The 23,908-nt window shown below is 55.7% G+C and overlaps 2 protein-coding genes across 2 annotated transcripts in view; both read left to right on the top strand.

The window, feature by feature from the left end:
• The window catches only part of HMCN2 (hemicentin 2), a 149,629-nt gene extending 147,500 nt beyond the window's left edge, over window positions 1-2,129 (top strand). The window contains exons 97-98 of the mRNA XM_035015614.1: window positions 185-311; window positions 1,285-2,129. Coding sequence (XP_034871505.1) covers window positions 185-311; window positions 1,285-1,630 — 473 coding nt within the window. The 3' untranslated portion in view covers window positions 1,631-2,129. The remainder of the gene's footprint in view (window positions 1-184; window positions 312-1,284) is intronic.
• Window positions 2,130-10,467: 8,338 nt separating this feature from the next.
• Window positions 10,468-23,908, top strand: part of ASS1 (argininosuccinate synthase 1) — a 50,713-nt gene continuing 37,272 nt past the window's right edge. The window contains exons 1-5 of the mRNA XM_035015613.1: window positions 10,468-10,537; window positions 15,796-15,857; window positions 17,642-17,751; window positions 19,647-19,715; window positions 23,150-23,338. Of these exons, the coding sequence (XP_034871504.1) occupies window positions 17,647-17,751; window positions 19,647-19,715; window positions 23,150-23,338 (363 nt within the window). The 5' untranslated portion in view covers window positions 10,468-10,537; window positions 15,796-15,857; window positions 17,642-17,646. The remainder of the gene's footprint in view (window positions 10,538-15,795; window positions 15,858-17,641; window positions 17,752-19,646; window positions 19,716-23,149; window positions 23,339-23,908) is intronic.

The raw sequence follows: 23,908 nt of genomic DNA, 5'->3' as shown, positions 1-23,908 counted from the left end.
TGGGCTGTCCTAGATCAGGGTGGCTGGGTTCAAGGGGAGATGGGCTGCCCGCCTTGCTGGTCCTCTGAAGGCATTTCTCTCCTGCTTCGCCCCTGCTCCCATGCCTTCTGTGGTTCCTGCCCCGGGCCCTTCCGTTCGCACCACCTTTTCATTCCCCATCTCTTTGCCAACCTCCCCCACCCAGACATCAACGAGTGTGAGGAGGACGGCATCGAGTGTGGTCCCAGCCAGATGTGCTTTAATACCCGTGGCAGCTACCAGTGTGTGGACACGCCGTGTCCGGCCACCTACCGGCAGGGCTCCAGCCCAGGGTAAGGGCTGAGCTGGCTGGGGGTGGATGGGGGTACACTGTCTGCCAGGAGCTGGGTGCTTACGTTCTGGCTCCTGGACGGCTGGACCCTTTCTCCAGAAAGGCCATGTGTCAGGCAGGGGCCCTGCTAGGGCCCGTGGGGTCCAACCCTGCCAGAATTCCCGAGCGGGGCATCTGTGCCCACAGGGCAGGGTGCCCTCATGAAAAGCACCTTCCTGCAGTCACTCGGGGTGCAAGTTCATTTGGACATTAGCGTTTCGTGCAGTGATGCTGCAGCTGGAGCATAAGGCCCTGGAGGCAGACATGTACACGTACACGTGAGACCCATGACTACACACAGAAAACCCTAGACACAGCTACACACACATAAACACCACCCAGAAACCCCCCAAAGCCCCAGGACTCCGACACACACTGGCACACAAACACAAAACACATCTTCACGCCACTCACTGTGGCTACAGATCGTGGTAAAGATGCACACACACGGGGACCTTGGTGGACCCAAGCTGTAGCAGCACCTGTCAGGGAAGCTGACTTGCCCTGGACTCTACCAACTGGGAAGCTAGGCTAGGGGGGAGGGGGCATGGATGCCCTGGCAAGGCTAAGCACGTGTCCTGGAGTCCTCCTCCCCCGTTGCAAATCCAGAGCAGGTGACTCAGCTCTGGGGGTCCCTGCGGACCTGGAGGGCTCTAAATTGTATTGCCCACCGGACTGCCCCCCGGGCGTGCGCTGGGAAAGTCCGATGGGATTATGGGACCCGCTCCCATGGGAAGGGGCACGTCTCTAGCTTCTTTGGGCCTCCGTTTGCGGATCTCTAAGGTGGGCTAACAGTGGTGCTTGGAGAGAAGACACTGGGGGCGAGGGGACGGGCAGCGCCTGGGAGTACTGCGGGGCTTGGGGCTGAGGGCCGGTTTATACCGCCGGCCCGCGCTCTGCCGGCCACCCGAGTCGGTCGTGTGTCGCGCCCGCAGGACGTGTTTCCGACGCTGCTCGCTGGACTGCAGCGCGGGCGGCCCCTCCACGCTGCAGTACAAGCTGCTGCCGCTGCCCCTGGGCGTGCGCGCCCACCACGACGTGGCCCGCCTGGCCGCCTTCTCCGAGGCCGGCGTCCCCGCCAACCGCACCGAGCTCAGCGTGCTCGAGCCCGACCCGCGCAGCCCGTTCGCGCTACGCCCGCTGCGCGCCGGCTACGGCGCCGTCTACACCCGCCGTGCGCTCACCCGCGCCGGCCTCTACCGGCTGACCGTGCGCGCCGCCGCGCCGCGCCACCAGAGCGTCTTCGTCCTGCTCATCGCAGTGTCCCCTTATCCCTACTGAGGGGCGTGGTCACTGGCCGCAGCTTTGGGGCCCGTGAGGTCCGGGGGTGGGGGACAGGGAGGAGCGGGCCCAGCCCCCACCGCGCGGGTGGCCCTTGCCCTCACCGCCAACGGCTGTGGCAAGCGATGTCCTCTCCCGCCCCTGTGCGTCATCGAGCCCTTCAGCAAACAGGACCCTGCCTGCACCTCGACCCCAGGACAGACAGGACCCGAGCTCCCCCTGCCCCCGTGGAGGTGGAGCTCAGCAGTCAAGAGTGTAAGGCTGCCCTTAGGTGGCGAAGCCACTCGCAGGGCTAGCGGGAAGCCTGCTTGTCCGGCCGGCTCCTCCAAGGCTGGCCCCAAGCCCCGGGGAGACCTGGCTGGGACACAGCACACAGGAGGCCCGAGGGGAGGGACAGACCCCCGGAGGGCGGCAGCGGCCCTCCTCTGCCCATAGCTGGTGCTTTGACCCTGAACCCCGCGCGTGTACCTATAATATAAAACCGTTTTCTTTTAACCAACTCGATTTCTTCGCCCGCTTATTTTGCTTTGGTAAGGAGGGGCTTTGCCTGGGCTGGGGGGAGGCCACCACCCTTCTGGTCCAGCAGCCCTGGGCCGCAGGTAGGAAGGTGCTCTCTGCTGGACATCCTGCGAGAAGGTGGGGGAGGCTGGAGCTGCTGTGGGTTGGGGGAAAGAAGAGGGAGTCGTCATCAGAAAGGTAAGGGTGTTGGGTCAGATCCTTGGGGCCCCTGGGCCATTGCAGGGACTTTGGCTTTGATGGAATGAGCTGGGAAGGGACAGGATTAGAGCATCTGTGTATGTATTGGCGTGTCTCCAGTGCGCTGGGATAGGGTCTGAGCCTCCAGGGACTCGGCAGAAGGGCCGTGCAATGCTTCTCTTCCCACCCCCCTGGCCACACCCTGGGCTGTCTGCGGCCCTTGCATCAGCGACCACGCTGTGGCCGGCTGCCCCTGGCCACGGCCTCTGGCAGAAAGAGGCTCTTTTGCACGCGGTTTTGAAGAGGAGAGATCCTTCCTTCCTCCTTGTTCGCCTTGCTCTGTGTGACGCTGTCACCTCCCCCTTTGTATCCTCATGCTCTCATCTGGGCAAGGAGGAAAGCCGTCTTGAGTTATTTCTCATTAAGGGGTGGATGATAATCAGACTATGTAAACGGAGACTTCCAGCAATGCTGGATTAAACGCTGCTGGGTTAAATCGCTGTGTCCATTTGACAGATGGAGAAAACAAGGCTCGGAGAGGGGACGTGACCCAGCCACTTGCTGGATAGGTGACTGGCTCATGGTTAGACTGGGACTCCTGGCTTCCACCCGACAGCCCCTCCAGAATCTTCCCAGGGCGCTTCCACTTTTTTTTTTTTTTTAAGATTTTATTTATTTATTTGATAGAGCGAGAGAGCACAAGAAGGGGGAATAGTAGAGGGAGAGGGAGAAGCAGGCTCCCCGCCAAGCAGGGAGCCCGATGCGGGGCTCGATCCCAGGACCCTAGGATCATGACCCGAGCCGAAGGCAGACGCTTAACCATCTGAGCCACCCAGGCGCCCCACGCTTCCACTTTCAAAGCTGTTTTTTTGGTTCTGTTTTTGCTTAAACCAGGGGTCTGCACGCTTTTTCCGTAAAGGGCCAGTGCTTTTGGCTTTGCGGAACGGTAGCAGCACTGGAGGGCCAAGGTCAGCGCAAGAGTGAATGAACATGGCTGTGTTCCAATGAAACTGTTAGCGGGCACTTACGTTGGACGTCCATACAATTTTCACATGTCACGAAATACTCTTCCTTTGATTGTTTTCCAACCATGTACAAATGCAAACACCATTCTTAGCTTGCAGGCTTTATAAAAACTGGTGGGGACTGTAGTTTGCCATCCGTGATTTAAGTAAGCCACAGAAGTCACTAATGGTGGGATTTCAGGCTGCGTGGAGGAGAAATTCGAGGGGGCAGGGTCCTCCAAGCACCCCCCATACCCATTTGTCCAGCACCCACCTATGAGGACCTTCCCTGGGCTAGATGCCCCTCTTTGTGCAATCCTAGAGGCCATAGGTCACAACTTCAGCCCTGCTGTTTGCTGGGCTGTTAGTTTTTTTATGGAGCCCATGAAAAGGTCAGTCCCAGGGTGACGTACTGCAGAGGTGAGACGAGTGAGGGGAGGTGCCGGCGACTCCTCTTTCACCCCTGCTGTCTCCTGCCTGCTGCTTCCCAGTCTGCCCCTGGCTCTTCATGTTTGCAAACTGTCTGTTGAATGTCCAGTGCCGTATGGACCTGAGTTTTAATTCTCCCAGGCAATCCAGAGGCAAGACAGAGTATGCGCATTGCAAAGATGAAGGAATGGAGGCTCAGAGAAGGTGAGCCACCAGTCCAAGCTCACACAGCCTGGAGCTGGGAGAAGAGCTCAACCCTGGCCTTCTGACTCCAGAGCCCAGGGAGATTAGCCTGCAGGCACCCCCTGCCTCCACTCCCCTAAAAAAGGAGGATGCGGATGAGGGGGAGGGCCGGGAGCAGGATGAAGAGGAGGGACCACGGCAATTCAAGACCTGAAGAACCGCTGAGGGAGTGTCCATTCAGTTCTGCCTCCTTCCTGCCCCACCTTCTAAATTTCCATTTGAGGCAGGTGGAAAGGACAGATTGCTCAATGTCTTGCAGCAAGCTAGTGGCAGACTTGGCCTGGAATCCGGGCTGGGATTCCCAGTCTTGTGCCCCCCACCCCTGACTCCACCCACCCCAGCCCGCATCCACTGGGATGGCCCCCTTGTGGAGGAGGAGCCTCCCCGGCCAGCTGCAGCTGGAGCCAGCTCCAAGGGAGCATCGGCTTCCACTTCTGCTTTTCCAGCCACCAGCCGGCAATCATTGGCCAAGGCCCCATCTGGCGACCCAGCCCCCTAGCACCACCTGACCTCCAGGCTGAGGCTGTCGGGGACCATCAATGGTGGTAAACAGCCCTGCAGGTCACTTATTAAACTCCCTGATGCAGTTTTTCCAAGAACCCAAACTACTGGACTCTGTGTTCCCTCTGGGCAGGGACGGGCCACCTGGGGTCCAGCCTAGAGGACACTCTTGTTCCTGGAGCCAGTGCCCAGGCCTGGGCAGCAGCAAAGTGGCATCTGGTGCCAACCACGAGATGGTTGTGGGGTGATGTGCTTGGCGTCACCACGTTCCCAGGCCCCGTTGCGACTAGCAGGTGCAGAGCCCTTGAGTGGCAGAGGAGAGACAGAAGACAAGAGGGGCCTACTCCTTGGTTAGACGCACAGGCTGTATCTATGTTCAGACAAGTGGCCACAAGAGTCAGGGCCGACCCTTTGGAAAGCCACCCTGGATTAGAGGGGGCGGTGAGTGTAGCCAGAAAGACAGGTGCAGTGCAGTACACGTGAGAGTTGATGACGGTCGAAGACAACAGCAATGGGGAGAGGGAGAAGGGTCCAGAGCCTTCGGTCCTCCATCTTGCTGCTGAAAGTCCAGGCATCTACTATGTGTGAGCATGACAGCATCTGACAAGGGACTGGTCTGGTGGGAGGAAGGGAGGGGTCAGAGAGGCATCGCCAAGGAACAGCAAGTGCAGAGACCATACGGCAGCAAGGAGCTTGACACGCTGAAGAAACCACAAGCAGGCCAGTGCAATCAGGGTGTAGTGGGTGAGGGCCGAGGAGGAAGCACAGGGCTCTACATTTGATGCTAAAAGTGATGAGGGACCATCAAAGTCTTTTTAAAAAACACTTTAATTCATTAATATTTCCAAATATATCTCTAAAACGTAAAAAAAAAAAACTCAATAAAACCCCCTTATCAACAATACCATATCACATCTAGTCAAAACCAGTAATTCCTTGCTGTCATTCAAGATCCTGTCAGTGTTCAATTTCCAAATGCTCACAAAGAGGGTGTTTCTTTTATACTTAAAAAATCAGGATCCAGATGAAGCCTACATATTGTGATTAAGTACGTCTTTTACATCCCTTTTAACCCTAAGCTCCCCTATCCCCCCTTTTTTTTCCTTAAAAACTTAAAAATCAACTTTATTGAGATATAATTATTCCAGGAATGCAAGGTTGGTTCAACACTAGAAAATCAATCCATGTAATTTACCATATTTATAGAATCAACACAAAATCATAAATGATCATCTCAACAGATACAGAAAAAGCACTTGACAAAATTCAGCCCCTATTCATGACAAAAACTCTCAATAAACTAAAAATGAGCTTCTTCACCAGATGGAAAGTGTCTACAGAAAACCTGCACTAACATCACAGGTATCAGTGAAAGACTGAATGAATGCATCCCCCTAAGATCATGAACAACTCAAGGATATCCACCCTCACCTTTTTTATTCAACATTATACTGGGGCTTCTCACCGTTGAAATAAGGCAAGAAGAAGAGACACAAAGACAATACAGGCAAACGTAAGATTGCTTCTATTCACAGACAGTGGTATTGTCTACATGGAAAATCCTAAGGTATTTACAAATATCTACTGGAATTAATCAGCGATATTAGCAACATTGCAGAATATAAGGCAAATATACAAAAATCAGTTGTATTGCTATGTACTAGCAACAAATGACAGAAAATGAAATTTAAAACATCATGTACAATAGTATCAAAATACTTAAAATACTTAGAAATAAGTCTAATGAAAGATAAGCAAGAACTGTATACTGAAAACAACAAAACATTGCTCAGATATCTGAACCAAGATGGATCCTTTGGCACTCCCATTGAAATTGAGGACTTTTATACCACCCATCAAAGATGCACCAACCTCCCAGGTTTCCTTCTTCTCTGAGTAGAAGATTTGGCTGATTGCCTGAGAATAGACCTCCACCTGGCAAGTCATCCAAACTGGCCAGTCAAATGTCCATCTCAAAGCTGAGCTCTGGAGTAGCCATATTGGTGACTACAAGAAGCCCTGTCTCTTCTAGCATGAGAAATGACCTTGTTCACACTGATGCCATGGGCCCCAAGCCTTTCCCATAATCACCACATACTTTCCCAACTGGAGGATGTCCAGCCCCACCTAGTTTATTTGGAACACCTCATCACCCTCAGGGAACTTATAAAACTCCAGCTCTTCTAGCTTGGGTCCTGCTAGTCTATCTCCTTAAAAGATTCTTACCTGAGATTTCACATCAAATAAAGAAACCATTTTGTGACACTCAAGTGCATATATTTCAACGCTATCTGAGAGATAAACTTTTGGTTTAAAACAAAAATTGAATTCATCACAAATGATGATCATCTCAAGATGTAACCTTCTATAGGGGCGCCTGGGTGGCTCAGTCGTTAAGCATCTGCCTTCGGCTCAGGTCATGATCCCAGGGTCCTGGGATTGAGCCCCGCATCGGGCTCCCTGCTCCACGGGAAGCCTGCTTCTCTCTCTCCCACTCCCCCTGCTTGTGTTCCCTCTCTCGCTGTGTCTCTCTGTCAAATAAATAAATAAAATTAAAAAAAAAAAAAGATGTAACCTTCTATAGATTGGCCTGGCCGTTTGAGTTTCTTTCTCATTGCTCATGTAAATAGCAACTAATACTTTTCAATAAATAGTTTGAAGTCTTTTTAAATGCTGAAGATTTAAGAATATATAAATAACTAGAGAGGTATACCATGATCATGGATTGAAAAACTCAATACTGTTAAGATATCCACTTCCCACCCCCAAGCTGATACATGGTTATTGGAATCCCAGCAGGATTTTTATATAAACTGGCAATCTGTTTCTACTATTTACATGGAAATGCAAAAGACCCAGAATATCCACAACAATTTTGAAACAGAACAAAATCAGAAGACACACACTCTGACTTGAAAGCTTATTACAAAGCTGTAGTAATCAAGATGGTATAGTATTGGCATAAGAATAAATAAATAGATAGATAGATAGATAGATAGATAGATCAATGGAACAGATGAGGGAGTCCAGAAACATATTCACACTTACAACGTCAACTAATGTTCAACAAAGGTGCCAATGTAATTCAATGGAGAAAGGAAAGTCTTCAACTAATGTTGTTAGAACAACGGGGAACTGATAGGGGAAATTGAACCACCAAAGGTTTTAAGAAGGGAGTGACTTGTTCTGAGTTTTTAAGAACTCTCTGCTCTTGGTGGAGAAAGGATCTGGGGGAAAGGAGGGGCAGGAATCTGGAGAAGGACAGAAATGATTAAGGAGGCTATAACAATGGTCTGAGTAAGAGAAGATGACAGGCCAATGTGGAGGAGGTGGAGATGGAAAGGAAGGGGCAGACTCTGGATACATGTAGAAGATACGAACATCCCAGACTCCAGCACCTCCATTTCTCCACCTGGTCAAGCCTAGGTGTTACTGTACTTTAAGAGGTAGCACCCAAGGTCACTTACTAGAGGTGTGTAGGCTCCTTTAGGAGCCCTGACCTGGGTATGGGTGAAAGGCAAAGGCCACGGTGCCTGGGCCCCAGGTGGAGGATCCCCCTGGCCATGCTCCAGTGCTGGATCCAGGACCTGCTCTACAGAGTGAGGGCTGGGGCAGGGTGTGGATGGAGGGGTGCAGGTGGAAAGTGGCTCATCAGGGAACCAGCCAAGACACCCTGGCCTTGATCTCTGCCTCTCATCCACCCTGGTGCCCAGTGGGCAGGACCCCTGCTGGCAGTTGGGCCCCTTTTCCTTTCAGAAGAGCTGTGACACCATTGTCCCTAATGTCACCAGCGCCTGTGCGTCAGAAAGGGACAGTCCCCTGGACTGGAGCCATTTCTGCAGCAGAGACTAAAGGTCCCCACAGCCTGTGACCCTGGGACTGAGACCCTGGTGCCTCTACCAATTCAACTCAAGCCTGAGCTAGAACAGAGGGTTGGGCCAGAGCTTCAGGCACTGGGGTGTAGTCCTGCTCTGCCACTAACATGCTGTGTGGCCTTGGGGAAGATATACCCTCTCTGTGTGCCGCAGGTTCCTGTCTGTAAAATGGGGATAACAGTCACAGTGACTTCATATAGGGTAGTCGTGAAGAGCAAGTGAAGGTAAGGAGATAAAACAGTGCTTGGGGATAACCACAACAGTGTAATTGTGCCCCAGATCTATCCTAGACTGGCAGGGTTCATCCCTCACCCCACCCTCTTTCTAAGGTCTGGGTAATGGGGCTTCTCTCTGGGGCCACCACTGGCTTTGGGGAGCTTGAGGGAACGCCAGGCCTCACTGCCTCAGTTTCCCTCCCCACTTCCTCTGTAATAACTCCAAGGAAGGTGTCCCCCTATGCACCCACACTCTCCCCAACTTTCTCAAAGGGCAGTGACATCTTAAAGGAAGAAACAAAGACCTAGCACAGAGTCATAGGATGGAGACAGAGAGGACAGCGGAAATGCTCCCCCTACTTCCCCGCCTCTGCTGGGGAAGGAAGCTGCCAAAGGCTGCACAACCTGTTGCAGGTGTGTTGTTTTGGCTGTTGTTTGCTTCCTGCTAGTGTGGAAGGCCAGGGGCTCAGTGAGTGGGCTAAGGGGGCCAGCTGCCATCCCGCCTCCCGGCAGGAAGGTGCCTCAGCTCACCCAGCCCCACACAGCTCATAAGGGGCTCCTTGCCATTTCGGCCACTTCTGGGGGTGCCCGAGGCTGGGGGCACGTTCACGGGGACTGAAAGCCATGGCTTTGCTTGTGAATTGGTTTGATGCCTTTTCCCTCCTGATGGACTCACAGCTACTCGCCTGGTCCATGTGCTTGGTGGCCAGGCAGGAGTGCTCAGGTAAGGGATGGGGGAGCTGACTGGTAGAGGGACTAAGTGACTAAGTGAGCAGCCTTCACCCCTCTCTGCTGAGAGTCCCTTTCTCTGGCTGCTTCTTGGTTGCAGGAAGGGGCCTGGGACAGGGCTGCCTCCTTACCACAAGCTACCCCCTTTTCAAGATGGCTGAATGGCAAACCAGCAGTATGGTCTGGGGGCTCCCACCTCCCGGGGGGTTCAGGGCTGAGATGACTCGCAGTCAGTCCTATCTATGGCGTTGCCTTGAACAGGTGGGCACCTGCTATTTCACTCAGTTGTGGTTGCAGTGACGGGTGCTCTGGGGCCTCTGAACCAGGCTGGCAAAGGTCTGACACACAGAACCTTCGGAAGGCCCGGCTGGGGTAGCCGCTCCTCATTTCTTTGTGCAAGCAAGAAGCTTCACCTCTGTGAACCTCAGCTGTGAACCCCCGCTGCCCAGTGGCTTAGCAGTTGGGCAGTCTTCTATTCACTATTTACCGGGTGCCCCGGGGAGTTTGGTCAGGTGCCAGCCTCTGGGAGACAGCCAAGAACGAGCCCTGGACTGGGGGACGAAACCCCGACCTTCTAGTGCCGCCTCCACCTGGGCTCCGGCTCAAGGGGGCTACTGTGGGGGAAGGGAGGGGTTTCGAGGTCTGCAGAAAGGCCACCACGGGATAAAAGTGGACACGAAACTCACGGCACCTAAGGGACTTTTACTCCCCCTCCCACCCCGGAGCGGTGGCAAGTCTCTGGCAGGACGGCCGCGGTCACCCGGCCAGTTGCGCGCGGTCCAGCCACCGCCGCGCCCCGAGGAGCCGCATGCCCGCCGGCCAGGGCGAGAAGACCCGGGCCGCGTGCACTGCCCGGGCGCCGTCGGGAGGCCGTGCGGCCCCGGGAGCCGGGCGGGGGTTGGGGCCCCGCGAGGGCCGGAGGGGGAAGGGGGCGGGCCGGAGGGGGAAGGGGGCGGGCCGGAGGGGGAAGGGGGCGGGCCGGAGGGGGAAGGGGGCGGGCCAGGAGGGAGCGAGCGACCGGGCCCCGCCCACCCGCAGGTGGCCGCCGACGCTGAGCGGCTCCGCGTGGGGGCCGGGCCCGGGGGCGGGGCCTGTCGCGCGCGGCCCCCCCACGTGCCCCGGTCCCCGGCCCTGCCCTCGGCCCGGTGTTTATAATCCGGGGTTCGCGACGCAACCGGCCCTGCTCCGCCGCCTGCCACCGCCGCCCGGGCCACGGTAAGGAGCCCCCGGCCCGAGACTCCCGCTCCCACCCTCTCGTCTAGGAGACGCCCCGCCGCGGGTCCCGCCGACGGCCGGCCGAGGGGGCCGAGGGGCCGCGCGCCCCGGGCTCGCGCCTGGACGGGAGGGAAGGAGGCCGACGCCGGGGCTTCTGCCGTTCAGACGGCGGGCGGCCGGATTCCTGGGACCCTCGGGGGTGGGGCCGGGGCGCGTGTCCGGGGGCTCTGAGGGGGGCAGGTCGGGTTATTTGTCCCCTTCGCGGGCCGAGGTCCTTTCTGGAGTCTCCGTCTCTAATCCGGCTTCCTCTATACCGGAACCCCCCAGATGGAGACCTTGGGAGTCCGGAGGGTGTGGGGGTTCCCGGCTCTCGCCCCCTCTCTGGCCATCCCCAGTCTCTATCTCCGCCTCTCTTTCTCTGCGTGAAACCAGAGTTCCAGCCCCACCTCTGCCCCTCGTCCCGGGGCTTGGGCGTATCGCCCCTCCCACAGCTCCGAGCCTCAGTTTACCCCGGACAGATGGGCGCCGGGACACGGGCTGCGGGCCCCCGAGTCTTGGGTGCGACTGCGCTCCCTCCCCTGCAGGGGGCGGCAGTCTCTGCCTCCCGAGAGGGATTAGCGTTCCCCGCCCAGGTGGGGCCGGTGACCCCGCGGGGTCGCCGTGCCGGGTGTCTGGCTGGCTCCGGGCTCCGGGCAGTGGGAGGGGCCGCTCCGCAGGAAATGTCCGCCGTCCGGGTTGCTGTTGTCTCCGGCACCTTGGGCGGCTGCGCCCTCCAGGGAGGGAGGGTCATTGTGAAATGGAGGAAACTCCTCTCCCAGCCCGCCAGGGCTCTTCCTGAGGAGGTCCCGTGACCCGGCCACCTCAGTGTTCCTTTCTGCGCAGTGGGAGCGTCTCCTCCGGGGCATCGCGGTCTGGCTGCACATCTCAGGCAGGAACAAACCTGTCCTTTCCCCAGGGATGGATCAAATAGACCCTGGGCTTTGATCCTTCTTTCCCAGCCCACGGCTGGTGACAGGGCAGATTCTGGAGCCAGTAGACCCAAGGCAGGAAGGCAGGCACCACTAGGTGAGGCTTGGGTCAGGTCAGCCGCCAGCTTCCCAAGCCTCAGTTTCTCCATCTGTCGGATGGAGCTGGCACAGGCTCAGGGCTCAGGAAACAGTAACAGACTGTAGGACAGTCTCTCTAGAATATTGAGAGCCGTGCCTGGGTCCATTCACTCATCAACTGTCTGGGGCATGCCTCCCCTTGTGCCATAAACTGGGGCCATGGAACAGGAGACAAGCTCTCTGCCGTCCTACTGAAGGTTCTGGTGGGGAGGGAGACCGGAGAGACAGAAAGAGCCACAAAGGGGTGGGAACTCTGCAGATGGATGGGACTGGAGGAGGCTTCATTCTGAACTCCCTTCCTTCTTCCATCCCCCTCTCAGAGCCCAGGCAGGGGAGCCCAGGGGCGGGGTGGGGACCTGTCCCAGGGGGAGCTGTGCACTGTGCTGAGAAGCGGTTCTAGCTCTGCTCCGCACAAGCTGATGGAATGATGAAGGCTGCCCAGCAAGCACCTAGAGCCTGGGCCAGGCACCGGGTGGGGCAGAGGAGGGAGGCCCCCACTCTGCAACGTCTGAGGTCCCCAGAGTCCTCACATGTGCCCCATCCACTGTCGGCCTGCTCAGGGGGCTTTGTGGCCACTTGGCTGCGCTGGTAGCCGTTGCCCCTGGCTTGAGGCCCCAGGAACCTGACTCACAGAGGGGGGCCAGGCCCAGGCTCACCTGCTGCGCAAGCACTTTCCCATGCCCCATTCCATCTTGGCCCTAGGGGGCCTGGGAGGCCAGCCAGGACGGCCAGCTGCCTTCCTCAGAGCACGCAGCCCCTGAAGTGAGTGCCTTGCCTGTGGGCACCCACGTGGAAAGAGAGGAACTAACTCACTGGAATTCGGGGTCTGAAGCTCTGAGCTCTGCTGTAACACTGTAGGCAGGGTTGATCTTCCAGGCCCCGGCGTGTTCCCTCGGGTGGCAGGTGCCCTCCCCAGACTTGGGGGTAGGCCATGCACCCACAGGCTTTTTAATATTATTAGTAGAAATCAGCAAATGAATGAAGGCACTCTCCTTTCCTCCATGAGCTCCAAATGCTCTTAGGAGCTTGCGTGTCTCTTACCAGAGCCTGGTCAGATCTCCTTAGTCTCTTTACCACCCGTCTCAGGGGCTTGTCACCAGAAGCAGAGACTCAGAGACCTTCCCAGCCCAGGCAGACCCCCGAATGACCCCTAACCCTGGATGGAAGAAGTTTGCTGGAGTGCCACTGTCCTCAAGGGAACCAGTCTTCCTGATTTGATTCTCAGGCCCCAGGAACCCCACGGCTGAGAGCCAGCTCATGTCTAGCCTAGGGCCAGCCCCTTGACCTCAGCTTCCTCATCTGTCAACTGGGGAGAACATCGCTCCCCTGTCTGACCAAGGACGTGAGGAAGAGATGAGCTGAACCTGTCAAGCAGACGGGCAGGCTGAGACCCCACAGCGGCACCTCCTGGTCAGAGTGTGGAATTGCAGCCCAGCTCTGTCCGACACAGAAGAGGGCCCCAAAGTGGTAGGGGTTGCAGCCCTACAATGAGGAAAGCCCAAAGTCAGAGAGAATCCTTCTGGCCTCGGTGGAGCTAGGGTTTTAAAAAACTATAACGGGGCGCCTGAGTGGCTCAGTCGTTAAGCGTCTGCCTTCAGCTCAGGTCATGATCCCAGGGTCCTGGGATCGAGTCCCACATCGGGCTCCCTGCTCCGCGGGAAGCCTGCTTCTCCCTCTCCCACTCCCCCTGCTTGTGTTCCTGCTCTCGCTATCTCTCTGTCAAATAAATATATAAAAATCTTAAAAAAAAAAAAAAAAACAACTATAACGAACACAGCTCGGCCAAGTTGGAATGCCAGGGAGGGGTTCCGGAAGAACATTTGCCAGGCTGTATGCCCATGCAGAGAAATGGACTACTGATCGGTGATGATTCTTTGGGGGCTTTGCTTTCTGAGAGACGAAGTGAGGGGGAGGTGATCCGTGGTCTCCTAGGGTCCCGAGCGTATGGGGCACGGGGCAGTAACAAGCGGTCTGCAGTCAGCCGAGGTTTCTGTCCCAGCCCTGCCATCTGCTAGCTTGTCGCTTACCTTTTCTGAGCCCCACGTGGTAATAATAGTCTCCTCCTTGAAATGGCACTTGTGCGGCACTGAACATAGTGTCTGCTCTTGTCATTGGTCCAGCTTTGACATCTTAGAGCACACGGGTTTCCCTAGAACCGAGCGAGTGCCAAAGCTGGCCTAGCGCCGTCGCTGGGAGGTGGTGGGGTGACTCTGGCTGGGACCATGGAGAATGCCGCCTGCCTTGCCAGCTCGGGCCTGGCTGGCTGGCAGGCATCTCGGCATGAGGCCACCTTCTTCGTTCCTCCCAGGTGTCCCTCTTCTGGTGAAGGATGTCAGGGCTGACATGGGAGTGGGGAGGCAAGGATGTTCTTCGCAGTGGGCCTGTGCCGGGAGCTGGCGAAACCTGCCCTGGGCCCTTCATGGAAGGTGGGGTGGGGCCAAGGATGGGCTAGACAACCCCCCCCAGGCAGGCAGACCAGGGCCCTGGGGTGTCGGAACCAGAATGGCGTTCAGGTTGTGCAGATGGCTAGTCGAGCCCTGGGGAGTGAGGGACTGGCCCGAGGTTAGCCGTGACAGCGGTAACGAGAGTCTGGTGGGCACAGGCTTGGCTGCCCAGCTCTGGCTGCTTCCCCCCTCCCCCAGCATCTCGCTGCATCCTCAGCGGTCGCCCTGTGGACTGACGGGCTCTTCTTACCCCCATTTTGCAGATGAGCAGCTGAAGCAGCTTGGGCCCAGGTCTGGAGGACCCAGCCACTGTGCTTTACCCATAGTGGGTACCCCCCACCCCCCCGGACAGTAACTGCTCTTCCCTCCTGCTCGTCTCCCCGTCTCCCACCCCCACAGGGAGGACTCAGCCCCGTCAGTCTCCAGTCCCGGAGGCAGGCGGCAGTCTCATTATGCAGCCCAGGGACGAGTTCACTGGGTGCCTGGGGGGAGGTGGCGGGGGGGGGGGGGGGGGCCAGGGTGAGATTGCATCATTTCCCAGCCACCTGCCCTGCTCATCTCTGCACACGCAGGCCCAAACCCAACACGCGCCCCCCACCCACGTGCCGGCATGCACACACGCGTTCACACTGAAGCACGCAGTCAGATAGCTGGGTGCGTTCTTCCACGCGGCTCAGAGCCAGAGGCTGAGGCCCCCCGGTGCCCATGCATGCGCACAGCCTGGCAAGCAGGCGGGGCTCCCTAGTGGCTGGTTGAGGGCGTGCTTTGAGGGGATTTACCTAACCTTCTCTTTAGAGGCAAGGAACTGACCTCTAGACTGTGGAATCAGAAGCGTTGTTCTGAGTGCCGGCCGCATGACACTTGCTGACTGCAAGATGGTCCCTGTCCTCGTGGACCTCACAGCTGTGGGGGTGGGGGTGCGATTAAACCCCGCGTGCCATGTGCTAGGATGGGCCATGGACAAGGGATCACAGGCAGTCTGTCTGTCCCCGTGGAGCTTCCTCTCCCTCACTCCGGTGCCCACCCTCTTGGCTCCAGGTGCCCCTAGGAGATGGCAGAGCAGAGGCGACTCTAAGAGCAGGGTGAATCTTGGGCCAGCATCACCTCTCCCTGTCTTGAGCCCACCCCAGTCACGCCAGGGCCCTGTAGCTTCCCAGACCACACCTGCCCCCGTGTTTCCCTTCTCTGGGCCCTTATCCCTTCCAGCAATGGCTCATGGGGCCCAGTCCTCTGGGTTTGAGTCCTGGCTCGGCCACTCGATCCGCCAAGCAAGGCCTCGAGCCAGTTCCTTAACCTGAGCCTCAGTTTCCCTGTGTCTAAAATGGGGACAACTCGAAGGGAAGAGCTCAGCACATGATGGATAGGTTCCTTATGTTGATTGCGGTGACAGTTTCACGCTACATAGGACGCTCTCAATATATGCAGTTTCTTGTATCTCAGTTAAACCTCAGTGGAGCTGTTTGAAAAATATGCAACAGGATACACGCCCCACCCCAGCCCCAGCACCGTGGCACACAAGCCCACGGGGCTGGGAGCACCAGTACTTTCCAGGGCCAGGAGGCTGGGCGGGTGGCTCCTGGGCCTCCCCAAATCTCCCCGATCAACAGGGCTGCTCCAGGGGAATCGGCAGCTGGAGGGGCCAGGTTCAGGGTCCCTGGCTTCACCTGGACGGCCATGCCAGGCAGCTGAACAGCTTTTGCTTCTGCAGAGTGGTTCACGGAGCCGCGAAGTCAGATTCCAGAAGCCGGGAACCCACATCTCCAATCCAAGGTACTTTCTGGGTCCCTTCTGCCTCCCTCCCTCTTTCGTCCCTCCCTCCATTTTTGGTGGCCTGTTGCCTGGCTGCAGTTGCCATGGGCACCATCTCCTGGCCCCGGGGTCAGGGTCTGCTGAGTCACCAGCAAACCAGGTGGCCGGGGACAGGGCCTGGCAGGTGGTCGAATGCCCAGTGGAGGCAAAAGTCGTATACATCCATCAGAAACACCCCCTCCAACCTCGCTGTTCCCTTCTGTGTCCAAAAGGCCACAGGGGTGTGAGCCTTGGGGCCAGCAGGCGGGTGGGCCTGGAGCTGCATCTGCACGGTGGACGTGTGTTCTAGGCACGTCGGGCTCTGTCCAGGCTCTGCACACAGGGTGGAGTGACCGGGACAGCACCTCTCTGGACCTCCAGGCGCAGGGGAGGTTTTCCGTACACAGGTAGCCATGGTGGGGTGCCCCTTCTGGGCTCCATGGCTCTGTGGAGGGGTGTCCACGGCTTTTCTCAAGAGTATCTAATAAGGACCCTGACCTTGTTCAGACTCTGGTGCAAATGCTCTCACCAGACGCAGGCGTCCCCCCTGTAAATGCAGGATGCTGGGGCCATGTCCAGGGATGCTGGGACCAGATGGCCTCGTTCCACATCTGGTCCCGCTGCCTGCTGACCATCTGACCTCAAGCACGTGGCTGCACCTCTGCGACCCTCGCTTTCCTCTTTAGCAAAGGGGGCACAATGATGGCATTGACTCTCAGGGCCACGGGGAGAGTGCTGGGGGAGGCAGGGCGAGCCCCAACACAGCCCGAGGGTTCAGGGAGAACCTTCTGGAAGAAGGAACAGCGGCTGCAAAGGCAAGAAGATAGGAGCCCCTGGTGCCTCAGTGTAGCTGAGGAGACAGATAGGGTGGGACACACCCGTCCCTGCTGCAGAGGGACAGATCTATGATCTATACCTCCAGGAAGAACCTCCCTCTGCCTGTTCCTTCCTTCTCTGGGACTCAGTGTCTGCATCTGTGCCCCGGAACAGTTGGTCACTGAGGTGCTCTGGGTCTCTCGTTTACCCTCCCAGAGGGGCTTGCATTTGAAAAGAGTCTACAATCCCAGTGCGGGAGGGTTTGGTGGGGCCCCCAGTGGGAGAGGTACATGGAGGCAGGAGCGCTGCACCCCAGCATCCCATTCTGCCTACAGCTGGGAGGCAGCACTGCATGCTGGGAAGAGCCCTGGCATGTGCTCTGTGACCTTGAGCAGGCTGCTCACCTGTCTGAGCCCCAGTCTCTGTCTCCCCAGGGGGCACGACAGCAGCTACTTCATGGGGTCATGGTTGGGGTGCAGGGCGAGCTACACGAGGCTCCCAGGACCATGCCTGGCACACTCCGAGCGGCCCCACCCATGTCTGCCGAGCATCCTGGCCTCGTCCTAACAGCTCAGCCTCATGTGCTTTCTCTAGCTGGTGGGGGCTTGGCTCCAAGACATGCTTTCCACCCCACTGGGTGCCCCCCCCACCCCGTCAGCCCCAAGCTACTGTCAGTATTCCCAGGACCCTGCATGTGTGGGGTGCGTGCGTGCAGTGGTGAGGTTGGTCCCCCAGGGGTGGGGGTGGAGAGGGTGAGGCTGCGGGAAGGACCAGCTCCTCGGCTGGCCTTGATGACAGGTGAACATCTTGTTCCCAACCCTCCAGCGGCAGTTCGTCCAGGGGATGAGGCTGCCCAAGGCCAAGGTGGGGGCTGTTTGCAGGGGCTGGCGGGTTGGGATGGGCTGACTCTGTGTCACTGTCCTTCCTCACCACCACCACCACCCCCCCAGATAAGATGTCCAGCAAAGGCTCCGTGGTTCTGGCCTACAGTGGCGGCCTAGACACCTCCTGCATTCTCGTGTGGCTGAAGGAACAAGGCTATGACGTCATTGCCTACCTGGTAAGGAGGTGCTCAGTGTGTCTGTCTTTCTACCTGTTTGTCCTGCTGACCATGTGCTCACTGTCACTCGCCTGGGCCCAGCGTCCCCTCCCTAAGCCTGCCCTGAACTGTAGGCACATACTTGTCATTCTGCCTCCCTTTCCTCATCTGTAAAATGAACATCCGTGGTGTATCCCAGGTCTGGGGTGTCCCCAGAGCACAGAGGAGGCCAGCTCTCTGTGGGTGCCCGAGGGGGTGGGGAGGAACGCCAGAAAGGAGCTTGGTGGTGCGACTCGGCCAGACTGCCTGCGAGGGACCATGGGCCTGCTGAAGGCCATGGCAAGCACACACTCTTCCCATTTCCGGAAGTCCCCTGTCAGCCCCCAGTAATTCTGCAAAGATTACAGAATCCTGCAGCGGCTGAGCTAGCAAAGCTGCTAGAGACCACCTAGTCCTGGGGTAGGTTATGTGTGATGCCACTCCCCCATGCTGGGTCCAGCAGGCATCCCTGATCAAGCCGGCTCCATTTCTAATGAACTGGACGTTGCTTCTGAATCCTTCTCCATGTATTCAGGACTCTTTTGAGTGCAAATTCTAAAAATCTAACCTGTACCAGTTCAAGCAAAACAAACCAAAAAACAAGATAGTTCTTGGCTTGTGTAACTGAGAAATCTGGGCTTTGACAGCTTCAGGCAAGGCTGGATCCAGGTGCATATCCAGATCTGCTTCTGCCTCTATTTGGCTTCATTCTTGGCCTCTCCACAGGGCAGCCTCATCTGGCTCTCCCAGAGAAAGGAGGGCTTCCTGCAGAGGCTCTGATGGGAGGGCCCAAGGGGCACTCTCATTTCCCGAGCCACTGCCTGCCACACATTGGTTACTATGGCTGTGTCATGAAGGGTTCTGATCATCTGGGCTTGGATCCTGGGCTTGTCCCTACAATGAGCAGGAGACATGATTTATTCCCCTCCCTTCCTATGGCAAGAGGGCCCAGAGGAAGTGAGGATGCTGCTCTGCAGAGACCGAAGTTCAGCTGTTGCCAGCATTGATTGGTTTGCAGTTAAAGTCAATATCACCTCATAGTGCCCAGTCTCCTTGTCCCTCGGGTAGGGGAGAGTGAGGCCCAGGGAGGGGAAGCACCTCGCTCACAGCCCCATGGCAGGTGAGAGTCTCAGCTTTGGGGGCATCCAAGGACCCCAGGGTGTGTGTGGGTCCTGCCGAAGGCAGCATAGTGGGGCGGTCCAGAAGCCCGGCTACCACTATGCAGATTTTAAAACTGAGTGACCCCAGAAAAAACCTGAAGCTGGGCTCTGAGAAGATTCCAGAATCTGGTGAGCAGAATGCAGGGTCGAAATCTGGGCAGCAGGCCAGAGTGCGGCCAGCAGAAAACACGCTGGTGTCTGCAGAGGGGGCTGTCAGAGAAGTCAGACTCCAATAGCAGGGATGGCCTCCTGCCCGCCCAGATGCCTTGGGATGGTCAAGTCGCTGTGCTCAGCTGCGGAAATCGCCCGGGGGTTGCCACACTTTCTGACACAGCAACCTCAGTACTGGCTTTGGGGGAGTTTTCAGGAAGAGATAGATGGGTTTAAGGGAAGCCCGAGACCTTCAAGGCAATAACAGCAAATGCCGGGTCCCAGCAGCCCAGTGAACAGGGCCAGGCCCCTCTAGTGTTCCAACCCACAGGAACTGCTTCCCAGCACATCCAGGCAGGGCCAAGTGTCAGCTCCTGGAAGCAGTCCAGCTTCTCCGGACCCTGCTTTATGCCTTTCTCTTCCTAACTGTGACCTTGGCCCCCCAAATGGAAAGCACCTCCGTTTGAGGGGTGCTGTAGAGAGCTCTTGCCCAGGGGGGCTGAAATTCTTCCCCCACTCTCCTTTATGCCACTGGGCTGATGAGGCCTCTCTGCTTCTGCTTCTCAGGCCAACATCGGCCAGAAGGAAGACTTTGAGGAAGCCAGGAAGAAGGCACTGAAGCTCGGGGCCAAAAAGGTACCAAGTGGAGGCAGGGTTTGGGGCTGGGAGTGGGGTTCTGACATGTGGGGGCAGCAGTGGGCATTGCTGTCTCAGAGTTCCTTGTCATCTACATCCCTTCCAGTTGGTCCTCTTGCTTCCAAGAGTATGAGATCGATTCCTTCTGTTTCCAGGCATGTGGACACCATCATCTCCCTGCCTTCCCTAGGCACTCTTCCCTGCCCCACCACCTCATCCCACCTGCTCATCCATCTTCCTCCTCCACATCTATCCATCCACCTATCCATCCCTCTTTTATCCCTCTACTCATCCACTCACTCATCCATCCCTCCATCCATCCACTCATCCATCCATCCAACCATCAACTCTCCATCCAACCATCCTTCATCCAGGTGGATGCCCTGCCCATTCCTCTTTTATCTCTGTCCATCCTTCCAACCATTCAGCAGAATCAGAAAGTTCCAGTTGAATTCAGTGCATTGACTGAGCATCTAATCATGTGGCGGGCAGGCCCTCTGCTGGGTGCAGAGCCCAGATGGTGAACAGAGCCAACGTGGTCCCTTCTCACATAGGCTCACAGTATAAAGTCTGAGCTGCTCCCATGGGGACGTACGTGGCACCCTCGCCCCTTCACTTGGGCAAATGGGCAGGGGGACATAACAGGGATGTTGTGAAAGGTCACCAGCCCACCTGCTTGCTCAGAACTGGTCCCCTCTGGAGGGCACTTCTGTGGGGTTCTCAGAACCTAAAAAGGAGCCTGGCACATAGTAGTACCTTAAAATGAATGAATGAATGAATCACATCCCATCACTGGCCATGCGCCTAACACTGGATATCCCTCCTTGGTCAGGAGTCCGCTGAGTCTCAGAGAGGAGAGGAGTTGTCCGAGCAGGAGCCCAGAAAGTGCAGTAAGAACATTTGAGTGTTGAAAATGAGTTGGGCTTTCACATCAGTTGGGCTTTCATGTAAAGATTTGGCCTTAGTTCATTACCCTAGATCAGATTCTTAACCTTGTCCTCTCAGGCTCCCATATACGTTTATGTATTTGTTTGGAATTGAAATTTCTTGCCCATACCATCAGGGTATAGTCCCCATTGCTTTTCTTTTAATTTTCCTTTTCTTTCGTTCTTTGCTTCATTTTTTAAAATTTTTTAAATTTTATTTTAAAATAATTATGGACTCACAGAGAGTTGCAAAAATAATACAAAGAATCCTGTGACCCCTTTACACTTTTGAAAATTACTGAGTGCCCCATAGAGTTTTGTGGATTACGTCTATTGATATCATCATAGTATAAATAAAAGCTGAAATTTTTAAAATATTAACCCATTTTAAAAGAATAATATTAATATTATTAGAATTAAAAGAATAATATTGAACACATTATATGTTAACATAAAATGTTGACATTTTTACCTCAGAAAAGTAACTATTTCCAAAACAAGAATTTTTGGTAAAAGTAGCATTGTGTTACATTTTTCTAAATCTCTTAATGTCTGGTTTAACAGAAGACAGATGGATTCTTGTAGCTGTGTCTCCATTTTGTGATGTGTTGTTTTGGTTTGCATTTGGAAAAAATACGGCCTCATGAATGTAACACTGGAAAAGAGAGGAATTTTTTTTTTTTTTAAGATTTATTTGAGAGAGAGAGAGCATGGGTGCGTGAGTGAGGGGGGAGGGGAAGAGGGAGAAGAAGAGAGAGAATCTCAAGCAGACTCCTCACTGAGCACAGAGCCCAACATGGGGCTTGATCCCAGAACCCTGAGATCATGACCTGAGTCGAAACCAAAAGTCAGACACTCAACTGACTGAGCCACCCAAGTACTCCAAGTGAGGAATATTTTAATAGCCTTTTCAGAGAGTTGGGGATATTCTTGGATACTGCATCAAAAGTCAACAAGGGGTAGTTTCTTAAAGATTAGTGCAATGGGGAAACTGAAACTGTACAATGAATTTTTCATGCATTAAAATCCTCTGGTCCATCTTGCACTTTGGGTGGATTTTTTCACCATGCAAGATTGTGTGACATCATGCGTTGGTCTTTTGAAAGCTATTGTTTAATTGAGTTATGCAGGTCTCCCAAATGTTGCTATGTTTCATTATAAAATATCAGAACTTCACATTTGTCGGTCTCGCCACTACTCACAGAAATATTAGGAAGCTGACAGAGGCAAGTTGTCCATAATTCTGATTTTAACTGGAAAGCCCTAATTTTATCATTGGCAACAAGTACTCAGTCTTCCCTGAAGTGACAAGGTCACTTCATTTCTGTGAAACTGTTGGCCAAACGCTCAAGTCTGAAAGACCGTAATTTGTCATTCTTTCAAGTAAAAACGATGTTCTATGAAAAAAGTGGCTAGTTCAGCTTGTAACTCGCTTTGGAATGCAACAGAAGTGTTTCGTGTGTATTTCTCCTCCTGTGCTCGAGATGCAACAAAGTCATCATTTTTATGGCTTCCAGACAGCTTCTTCTCGGGTGAAATTGTCACTGTAGAAGGGAGACGTTAGGAACACAGCGGCCGTCTCTGCCCTGATCTGTGCTGAGCAGTCAGCCCCCGTACCCATCATTGCTTTTGCAAATTCGGTGTGAATGTCAACCTGGTGAAAAAGGCAAATAACACCTTAGGATCACTACAAAAAATGTTTTGCTCAGTCTCCCTGAAGGGGTCTTGAGGATGTCCAGAGGTCTACATTTTGAGAACCATTCCTCTAGATCAGGGCTTCTCAATTTTGGCAATATTGGCACGTGGCTGGCTGTCCTGAGCAATGTGGGAGGTTTAGCAGCATCCCTGGCCTTTACCCATGAGACACCAGAATCCCTCTCCCCCAACCCACCAGTTGTGACAACCAAAAATATCTCCAGATATTGCCACTACCCTGGGGGACAAAATCATCCCCGGTTGAGAGCTTTGTGGATTACCGTCTACTATCGACTGCTCTAGATCTTAGGTGGTAAGTTTCCTCTCCAGCCCAGAATGCTGTGCTGGGAGGGACTTAAGAACCACATCCAGGGCGCCTGGGTGGCTCAGTTGGTTAAGCGACTGCCTTCGGCTCAGGTCATGATCCTGGAGTCCCTGGATCGAGTCCCGCATCGGGCTCCCTGCTTGGCGGGGAGCCTGCTTCTCCCTCTGACCCTCCCCCCTCTCATGTGCTCTCTCTCTCTCATTCTCTCTGTCTCAAATAAATAAATAAAAAATCTTTAAAAAAAAAAAAAAAAAAAGAACCACATCCAGTCTCAGCTAGATGGAGATCAGGATTGATTAGCCATGTCTGCTATGAGTGCAGGAGGGGACTAATGGTACTGTATGCTAGGACTGATTGAAGATGTCTACTACAGGATCCATTAGTAGTGTCTGCTGTAGATGCAGGCCATCGGAGGCCCCTGGGGCTCTGTCCTCTGGCTGGGTCCCGTCCTTGCCAAGCCTCCCTCCCATGGGCTCCTCTCCCTGTAGGTGTTCATTGAGGACGTCAGCAAGGAGTTTGTGGAGGAGTTCATCTGGCCCGCCATCCAGTCCAGCGCACTGTACGAGGACCGCTACCTCCTGGGCACCTCTCTGGCCAGGCCCTGCATCGCCCGCAAACAAGTGGAGATTGCCCAGCGGGAGGGAGCCAAGTATGTGTCTCACGGCGCGACGGGAAAGGTGAGGCAACAGATGGATGGTGCTGGGGAGAGCAGGGCAGGGGAGGAGGGGGCAGGGGAAGCTGCCAAGGGGACTCAGGCAGCCAGGGCGGCCCACAGCCCTTGAGCAGTTGCATGCTTTGCCCCCCCGGAGAGTCAGGCGTGCAGCGGCCACTGCCAGTCCGGTCTGAGTAGGAGGAATAAGAGCCGTAGGAGCGGGAATCTGGGAGCGGTAACAGCTGTGTGCTGTGGGTTCCGTGGGCGGGTTCTGCCTCCAGTGGGAGCGGGTTGCTCAGGGACATCCGCCACCGGGCCAGGTCATAGAGCACAGGAGGTTACCATGCGATGTAGTGGAAAGGGTCGGAAACCCCGAGTTAGCGAAGAGGGGTTGATCCCAGCTGTGTGGCCCTTGGGGAGGCCCTTCCCCTCCACTGGCCTCGGATTCTTCATTTGCAAAAACAGGGGAAGGGGCAGGGGGAGCCCTGTCTTAACGTGCCAGGCCTACCACCCCCCAGCACCACACAGGGGGCGGCCCCAGCCAGGGAGATGGGTTGTCTCACAGTTCTGGGGCCCAGGTGTGGGCAGGGCCGCG

This window comes from Mirounga leonina, unplaced genomic scaffold, assembly GCF_011800145.1.
Source record: "Mirounga leonina isolate KUSES-001 unplaced genomic scaffold, KU_Mleo_1.0 Mir_170, whole genome shotgun sequence".
Lineage (NCBI taxonomy): Eukaryota > Metazoa > Chordata > Mammalia > Carnivora > Phocidae > Mirounga > Mirounga leonina.
This window is presented reverse-complemented; position numbering and strand designations above follow the sequence as displayed.